Source organism: Montipora foliosa, chromosome 5 (genome assembly GCF_036669935.1).
Source record: "Montipora foliosa isolate CH-2021 chromosome 5, ASM3666993v2, whole genome shotgun sequence".
Lineage (NCBI taxonomy): Eukaryota > Metazoa > Cnidaria > Anthozoa > Scleractinia > Acroporidae > Montipora > Montipora foliosa.
Window position 1 is genome coordinate 46,367,425 of NC_090873.1, and position 10,000 is coordinate 46,377,424.

A 10,000-nucleotide genomic window follows, 5' to 3' on the forward strand; every position below is an offset into this window, starting at 1 on the left:
TATCATGCAAATGCAATACACAAAGCATCTTAACCCCTAGAGATTTGAATTGGGTACAACAAAGAGTTAGCCGAATTGGTCTATTCCTACTCGTTTAGAACCAAACAACTACCTCCTAAATGTCAACACCAGTAAATGATCACGCAAACGAAGCCAATGGCGAGAAATAATATTTCAACTGGATATTAGTTCCGCGCAGGTGAAAATGTAAATTGATACTTGCGCGTTATAAGTAAATAAATTATTATTAAATTATTATTATTAACTGAATAGCTTGAAATAAAATTTGCGCGAAATCTCTCTCTTTAAAAAAGTTAAAGAAATATAAGGGCCGTTTATACGAGAGAAAATAAAACGCGAACAGCCCTTATAAATGATGCAAAATCTACGTTCACAGCTTTCTCAAGCCCCGGCTTATCCTGGCCTGGGAGTTTATACTCGTATAAAATAGTTCCTTTCGCGTATTATGTACGCCGCGTCCAGAGTAAGCCGCGGCTTATTTTCTCTCGTATAAACGACCCTATTGTTGTTTTCTCAAGTTAACAATAACTTCATTTTACACAAGAGTGACTATACTGAAATCTTTTTCTAACCTTAATTAAAAATAGGTCCGCAATGCGTACTTGGGGTCTTATGCTTAGTTTAACTCCATTCTGCCCACCATGCGTCCATGCGTGATTGGTTGAAAATTTGCCACAATGTAGCAGTGAAATGGGTTTCTTCAGTATGCTTCAAATTTCAGGCCCTGTTTAGAATTTTACATCGATGACTTGCCGCTAATCTTTCTCTTATTGCAATTTGCACACTTAAGACAACTTTTGGTGCACACTACAGCATCTCTATCAGCTATTTACTAGTAACAGAAGCACTAGAATGGCTAAAAAACAAGCATGACACTGTCATTTATTCATACAATCTTATAAATGATCAAGAGAATGCTGAAATTCAACTAGAATTCTAAGATGAATCATTAGTAGATGTTCAATAAACATGTACCCTCAGAGCTTGGTGCAAATTCCCAAACTACTGGAAATCACAGTCCATCAGCAATAACAATGTATAAACAGCAAAGAGGAATATCTGATGACCAATTACGTGAATCAGTTAGATCATTAAATAATTAAAAATGAAATGCAAAGCTTTCAACAGGGTGCCTTCATGGACTAGAAATAAATGAAAACCTCAACAGCCTGAAGTCACAAATTGTTGAACCGGTTCATTTATTTATAACTGGAGGTCAGGTAGTGCTGGGAAAAGCCATTTGATCAAAACAATTTACCACACTGTAGTAAAAATCTATAGACATGCTCCAATGAATCCTGAGAATCCAACAGTGTTACTAGCAGCATCTACGATCTACTGGAGTAGCAGTAATAAACATTGATGGTACACACAGCATTCGCAATACCTGAAAATACAGGTGATGATGTGGGGGAAAATCCAGGTCCTACAATATTTGATATCATTGATCTAGCAACCACTGTGTCCACTGACTCTAGCCAAGGAAATGAAGCAATCTTTGGTGTGAATGCTGGTAAGCAATGTGTAGCAATGTCACTTACTGCTATTATATACCATCAAATACAAGATAATTCTACTTTGAACAATTCTACTTTGATAACTCTACTTTGAACAATATTTTGGTTATTGGAAATAATCTATACAGTTCTGTAAGATGTTCTGAGCGAACAAATGACTATTTGCTGCTAACTGGTGTTCCAGACATGGTTTCAATATTTGTTAAAGTGTATTCATTACAATATAGTGTATTAATGCCAGTAGTTAACAAACAACAATTATTGTAATTCAGTTAAGAGTTTGAAAATACTTCTAGAAGTGAATTTCTAAGAGACATATGTGGACCAATGTTTGATGTCATGAACAAATATTGAAACCATGTCTGGAACACCAGTTAACAGCAAATAGTCATTTGTTCGCTCAGAACATCTTATAGAACTGTATAGATTATTTCCAATAACCAAAATATTGTTCAAAGTAGAGTTATCAAAGTAGAATTGTTCAAAGTAGAATTATCTTGTATTTGACGGTATATAATCGCAGTAAGTGACATTGCTACACATTGCTTACCAGCATTCACACCAAAGATTGCTTCATTTCCTTGACTGGAGTCAGCGGACACAAAGTTTGTTGGATCAATGATATCAAATATTCTAGAACATGGATTTTCCTCCACATCATTTGCTTGCCTTGTAAGCAATGGGATGTAAACATTGTAGCACATCATTTGTGTAAACCAAAACATCACCTCCTTACACGACTTGTAATGTCCAACAACTTGTTTTAATATTGGCAAGTAAAACACATTTAAGCGAAACATCAAAAGCATCGTATTCCAAAATCGCCCTCGCACACGTGAAAATGCATCCTTGGCTTTCACAAAATTGTTGTGACAACCGATCCTTGACCGCTGTTGACCGGTACTGTTCGATCGTTGTTACCATGCTGGCGGCTAGTAGCAGACAGCAGTAAGAGTACGAAATATACTATTCTTTGAGAGTGCAAAACTCTTATTCAATGCAATTATTTTTTAGAGTACAATAGCTCTTTCACTTTGGGGTGTAACCCACACCGACATTTCAAGCCGATAAATACTGGTTTGTGATAGCTTGCGAGATACTTGTGAGGTATGTGGTGCAACGCACACCGGAATTTCAAGCCAATGAACGTGGGCTTGCGAAAGCGTCTTAGCTTCAGTGCGATCCGCACTAAACACAAGCCGAGTCTAGATATGTTGGCTTGCGTGAGTAAACAACTCCCGTATCGATATCGCCGAGGAAACTCCACTCAGCGACGTCACCTGGATGAAATAACAAAGAACAAACAAGCCAGGAAAGTGTAGTTAATTTTCGAAATGAAAGAAGGAAAGAAATCCAATTTGAAACAGCACGAAAGATCAACTTTGAAACAGAAATAGCTTACCTTGAACAATTACAACTAATCTGCGACGGAAATCTCTTCAATTTTTTCCCAAAACAGGGAAAACGACCGCAGACTTATATACAAACGACGAACGCTAGAAGCAAAATGGCCGACACTTGAAACAATGACTCGCAATTACTAGTACCCAGTCTACAAGCCAGACTGTCACGTGTGTTCTCGTCCTCAAAGTGACATACTGACAAGATCTGCCTCTGACTTAGGGGTCTTTATGCATAATGCATAAGACCCCAAAAACGATCGCCAGCTGTAATCATTTGCCAGAACATTCCTGTCATCTTTATTTAATGCGTATTAAATTTCAACTCACTTATGCAAATTAGTTAAACTCGAATACTACACAGCACAATGAATCACAACAGTTGAAACATCTCACAAAAACCTTTTCCAGCATGAAATTTATTGAAACTAACTAAATATTTGCTATTGGAGACAAAAAAAACCCTTTCTATTCCAATTCCGTGCGTGCAAACAAGAAACAATCCGTCTCACAAACCATACGATATGCAAATAAATATATTTTTCAGTTCAAGATTGAACTCTTTCTAAAGAACCTTTTCCAAAGCACAAAATAGACAACAACCTTTCTTTCCAATAATTCTTCACTGTCACATTTTCAATTATTTTTTTACCTGAAAACTGTACAGCTTGACTGCAAATTAAATGCCAATTGCCAGACAAATGAGATGCCACTTCGGTAAACACTGTGATACATTCAAGACATTCGATTCCTTTTACACCTATACTCAATTTCCCACTTACTGTCAGTGTTCTACATACCAGCACAGTTTATAAAATAAGATGAGAAACAACACACACTTTCTCATATCCGACGGCAATTGTTCTCGAAGACCATCCCTCGTCGCTTTTAAGATTCCAGATATTTATTTTCCCCGCCTGTTTCGTTATTCCAATTGACGTTCCATTCTTGATCTCATAAAGGTATATTTTTTCCACTAAAACGCCATCCCCGTTACCTCGACTTTCGACGCCATTGCGGGTTTAATAATTAATCGTTCATCTGTGTGCATCAAGGAAATCTACGTATTCCCCCAGCCCCCTCAAACCTAACAAAATACACAGACAAGACTCTATGCACAAAGCCACTACTTAGCAGGGGAGTGACAGGCAAGACTTTTACCGACACGGAAAAAAAAAATAAAAAAAACACGAAACTAAACACAGATTCCAACTGGTTTGCCATACTGGCAAGCCAGTAATGAAGACAACGCAGTATATATACCGACACCCCGCTAATGAACCATTGTGACAAAGTGTCACATAACACCCAAGGGAGGTTACGTAACCCATGATAAATACATTGACCTGTGAGGCTCCTGTGACGCGACTGCCTTGTTCGTGGAATAAACAACCCAAAAATTAGATGGTCTTTGAAGCCGCTGTTGCAGAAGTATATCCTACACATATCCTATCAGTCAAAGAAGTACAGCAGCGAGCCAGCGACGTCAACGAAAACGTCGTTCAAAATTGCAAGTTTTCATTTTCCAAAATTTTTCGTCATTAGTCCATTTCATCGAACTTCTATAATCTACCCGAACTATTCAGGAATAGGCTAGTTTCGAATTGTGCAGCAACAAAAGAACAGTGTCGAGGTTCAGGGGAATAATTAGCATATTGTATTGTTCAAAACAAAGGAAAATGCAAATTATTCCCCTGAACCTCGACTTTGTTCTTTTGTTGCTGCACAATTCGAAACTAGCCTATTGAAGTGAGAGGAGCAATGTTGAAACCAAGCTTTAAAAAATGAAATTCGTCACTATGTGCCTCAGAGTTTAAGATTTGGTCATTTCCCGTTGTAGATTTGCCGACAACTGAAAAGAAATGTACAAATTTTCACACCACACGTGCAGAGCGATTGTTTTGCTCATTAAATGCTATTGTTTGGTGGCATTATCGTTGACGTCGCCGTTGTAGAATCTTAAGGTCCCTATTGGCTACGACCAGAGCCCTCCGTCGCCAAACACGAGATCAAAAGAAACGGAGGGTGCTGGGGACGAGAATGAGTTGTACGCTCCTAAACAGTTGCTCTTGACACATAGCAGTTTTACTTAATGGGTAGTTCGATCACTGTTACGGTCCATTTGATTCAAATGGTGATAATAGATCATAATAGGGTTAAATTGGCCATTTCCGAGTTCATATCTGCCTCCTCTTCAAAGCGAGTCTAAATGCGAAGTTTTTGTGATGGTAATTAGTTCTATTTTACATATAAATGAAAACTAATTTTCACAAGAAAAACTTTGGACTTATACTCGCTTTGAAGAGGAAGCAGATAGGACCTCGGAAATGGCCAATTGCATTTTGAACTTACCTGTACAGTGGTGGTGCTGTACGAAGGCCCCACTACTCCTCCCAAAAGAGATTTGTTGTTTATCTCTGGGAGACCCCTTGAAATGGGACACATTTGTTCCCTGTTCGCAAGAGCTCCAAGGACAAAGTTCAAGCATTGTTCCAGGGCTATGTTGACAGTACCACAATCGTCACGGATTTCTGTACCCAGCGTGATATTTGGAAGAAGGTTCTTGTTGTTGTTTACCTGAAGAGCAAAGAACTGACTCAGCGGGAAGCAAAAAGTGTTGTGTAGTCTTGCGTGAGTGGCATGATTCGTGCGCACTTGCGTCTTTCGCCCGCTTTCATTACGCTTGCAAAAATAGACCAAGCTTAAGGGGGGTACTCAAATGATTCAATGGCATGTATTTGAAGTCTTCAATGGAATAAATTTGTTCATGATGGAGTGATGCCGTTTTGTCCATCAGAAAATTTGATAGTAGCAGCGGAATTATTTTCCGCTTCCCTTTGCACCTTCATGATCGAGCAGATAATTCGGCTCAAGACTTTCGCGACGTCTGGGTGTTCGGTATACACAGCTTGCGAAGGTAAGACTGCCGGTATAATGAACCATCAAGTAAATAAGTATGACATTAAAAAAGTGCAATACGGACGGAAAAGTCAACATCGCACATCTTGACGTCATAGCACGGAAACTGTGATCATCTTGCTGTGGCTAAAAATGGCTTTAAATTTTCACGACCGAGTACATACTTCCTGCCAGTCTTATAAGGTAAAAATAATAGTAACTCACACAAACGTCATATATGTAAACCAATCAGGAAAGTCATTAATTTAGTTTTATTGAAATAGATTTGACAATCTAATAAAAAAAAGCAAACAAAAATACTTGAAAGACGGAAACTCCGACCACAAGGACTGATATCGTTTGGCTAATTTCATTTTTACGGTTTAGCGAATGCTTACAACCAACTTTTTCTTAGCAACTTATATCAATTATTGCAAAAAAGAACTCGTCTGCAAAAAAAGACTTACCTTCTTTTCCGTTCGTCATACTGACGTCGCTCGGCGTTAGCACGTTATTTGCATGGCGAAAATGATATTCTCGAGAAGTGTGTAAAACGTGCCGTTGGACGGGAACTTTCGGCTGTGCAAAAATAGTGGGGCTGGTAAAAGGAAAATAAATCTATTTTACCTGGTCAATAGCGTACAACATAGCCTCGACTCGGTGTATGCCAACTTGTTCATTCAATTCTCCGCAGAAGGTCGATCCAATTCCTTTCGCGTGAACAGGAAACAGGCCACCAAGAAATACATCGCCATCAATTACAGCCACTTCGGTTGAGGGTTGAAGCATTGAACCATCTGCAGATATGTTTCTGGCGGTGAAAGCCGTAAAGAGAAAACTAAGAAGATAGGCGAACCGAACAAACAATGCAGATTCCGTCGCCTTGATGATCTCCATGCTTGGTTGGCATCCGCTAAACCTGACAGTCCTTGTTGTTGCGAGAACGGGTGATAAAATTTCCTCAACGGAATCTGCAATTAAAACTAAACTAGTGAAGCCTGAATTTGCATCAAATGCTACAATAAGTGACACCTATTTAAATCTAAATTAAATGGACGTAATTGGCTCTATTTTACCTGCTTTCATCACTACGCATCCACTATAACTTTCACTTTGAGCCTATAACTTAGCAATGTTGAAAAAGTAATTATCAGCTTCACAATGTCTTCATGGTGTCTTTCGTGTTGTTGATAGTCACTGGTGCACACGGGGTTTGTGAATACGTCACGTACTGTCTAGAAACCATCGCTTAGAAAAAGGCGCAACGCAATCGCCAGCTAAACAAAAAAATTGTCTTCAAACTTGCGCAGACTACTTCTCAAATAAATTATTTTGACGCAAAGAATTTTTCTTTGTTCAAGGCAGCGTGGTTAAGTGATAAGATCCCGGCCGCAGTTTCCGTTGCCTACTCTGACGAGTAGCTGCTAATTATAAAGGTGTTCTATTTAAGTAGTCTCTTCTCATCTCGCCGGCGGCGTTTGTAAATGGCCAGCTGTTCTGTCCCCCACCATTTTTTCGGGAAGCGCTCAATAAACATTATCATGTTCTGTTTTTTTTATTGTCAATGTTGTTTGGATTCGACCGGCGGCAATCCATGATAAAAGGCCAGCATGTGTGATATGATACTATGCGTGGAAAGAGGGAAGGGCGACCCGTTATGTCAGAAATTCACTCGGCTCAAGCGATCCTAATAACAATTGTTGTACATATGGAACCAGCCAGTGAATAAAGCGGAGAAGGGTTGGGGGGGGGGGGGGGGTACTTCCAATTGATGAACTATTAGGGGTGTGCCGCTGGATGGGGTCGCATTTTCACTACTGGGTTGACTATAATGTAGTTGCATTTTCAACATTTTCACGGGACAGAGTCGCAAATTGTTGGGATTTTGGGGTCGTTGCATACCCGAGAATCAGAGAAATCAATGACAAATGTCTCAAACACACACGAGGTTGCTTTAGCTCGATCTTGCGCGTTGCTTTTCCACGGCAAAATAAATGGCGGAAGTGTCTGTTAATCCGTACGAGATATCACGCCAAAGTCACTCTCGATTTCCGAAATCATAGTAGAAATGCTGGCTTTACGAAAACAACAAAACAACTCAATGCAACAAGAACAAAGAGCACAGAATACAGGGGCACAATGATTCGAGACCGGTGGAAGTACTGGCTCGTTTAACTCGGCAGTGGATGAAAGAAAGAGTCATATGAATATTTTGATGGAATTGGTGAGCTTCAAACTGATTGTGTCAGTTCAAAAGCGCTCGCGGAATATGATATTGTTATCGGCATAACAATAAAATAAAGGAGTGATAATGGGACAATGACGTCGCGCCTGAGCATGCATTTTAACACTGTATTTGAGAACCAGAGCTAACAAGACACTCTATCTGAAGTAACACGAAGCGTCGTATGCTTAAAATAAACGATTTTCTTTAGATTGGTTTTACCGTTCTTGAAAAAGTCGGAGTCTACCAGATTTGGTATATGTAAAAAGTCTAGCATTGTAACGCAATTCACGTTTAATTTGAAAGACAGGGAAAGGAACGATCACTGAGGAATGTAAACATAATAACCATCATACAACAAAGAATAACATGAAATGTATGAGCTGATTTTAAGTCACTGGAACATTGAAGAAGTTGTTGTTTGGTTGCCCGTGGGTTTAATTGGAGTATAACAATCAAGTCAATTTAGAATGGAATTTGGATAAATGAATAATCTTCCCGGCTCAGTCAAGTGGTCGCTCGAGTATTTATATAAACACCACGTTGCAACATTCGGTGTCCTTACCGAAGAACATACCCTGCTCCTAGATCGTCTCCTACCTTTCAAACTCGCCCAGTCCAGTGCTTCACAAAATCTTTGCCTGTGCAATGCGGTGATGTGTCATAATCTTGGGCTTCCCGTGGATCTATGACACATCATTCAGTCCATCTTCATGGTGATCAAAGATGAGATCACAGCTTCTGGCATGCTTTTCTCACGAAGGATGTCCACTTCAGTTATCTGTCTACAGTTTTATCAGAAAAAAAAATATGACTGTAAATCAGTTGAATCTCAACGCTTTTCATTGAGCTGAAACATCTCGAGTGCTCGCCTTCGTTTTCTTTCTAAGTAAAACTTCGACTAAAAATATGAAGAATCGTATTTCTATGACATCAATTGATTGCGTATCAGTCAATATCCGCCTACCTCCTCTGGGGTCTTCGGCATGGAACGCCGACCCATCGTGTTTCTTACGTGTTGCCCACCAAAGTACTTCGAATTACGTTGTTTTAAGTGTGCCTTGAGAAGTGAAACAGCTTCAGTTGAAGGGAGAAATTCATGAGTGTACAACCGCTCACTCATTACTAATTTCTGAATATGACTGAATGAATGAACAATAACAATTTCCTGTTTTAAATTTAATGTAAATTTTTAGATGATTTTTTTTTTGTCCCCTCCCCCACTCGAAAAACCTCTTCGTGTGGTGTTGCCTTCAGCAAAAAGTTTCGTGTGACGTCACTTTTTCCGATGTGCGTAGCCCTGAAAGCCCGCAAAATAAAATTTGAATAATAAAATAATAATAACTTGACTTGTTTCCTGCGACTGAGTAGCTGTTGAGTACAGTTGACAAAGCTCCCGCTGTTGATCATTGCATTAGGTGAAGAAAAGCCTAGAATTACGCGGCATTTTAATTGAATTATGCGGACACTGCTTAGTGGTTGTGCGACTGCCGAGGAAGAAATTTGTCTTATTGGGCAGTCATCAGTTTGCAAACAATTTTGATAAAAGGCGAAATAATCGCCTGCGGCAACAAAGAAACTTCAACGACTCATAAGCAGCGCAAGTGAAGTGTCTTAACTGGGGGTGGGTATCAAGTATAATCTTCGCTGTTATTCTTTGAGTTTTCGCTGAATAAAATGCAGTAAACCTGGGACAAAGTGAGTTTTTCCTCTCTTTGTTAGGAACGATGTGGTATTTTCATCACGTTGGCATGCCTGATATTCTTGTTAAGGGCCAGGTCAAGGAGAACTGAGTATTCTGAACAACTTGATCTTTTCTCTCACAACCCTTTAGATATGGAAAAAATTTGAGTGTGTGGTGAAAAAGCTCTCTTACCAAGAAAAATAGTGACTGAAATACTTCACGTAAAAGTTTCACTATCCAGAACCATTTTCAAAGG

General features: G+C 39.3%; 1 protein-coding gene across 2 annotated transcripts in view; it reads right to left on the reverse strand.

The window, feature by feature from the left end:
* LOC138004448 (metabotropic glutamate receptor 3-like) overlaps nt 1-9,189 on the reverse strand; it is a 20,326-nt gene extending 11,137 nt beyond the window's left edge. The window contains exons 1-4 of one of the 2 annotated variants that reach the window (XM_068850966.1): nt 9,028-9,189; nt 8,661-8,845; nt 6,464-6,807; nt 5,291-5,515 (exon numbers count right to left, since the gene is read on the reverse strand). In XM_068850966.1, coding sequence (XP_068707067.1) covers nt 5,291-5,515; nt 6,464-6,733 — 495 coding nt within the window. In that variant the 5' untranslated portion in view covers nt 6,734-6,807; nt 8,661-8,845; nt 9,028-9,189. Of the gene's footprint in view, nt 1-5,290; nt 5,516-6,463; nt 6,808-8,660; nt 8,985-9,027 lie in introns of those variants that run through there. The other variant, XM_068850965.1, reaches the window with a different exon arrangement.
* Nucleotides 9,190-10,000: the final 811 nt, after the last annotated feature.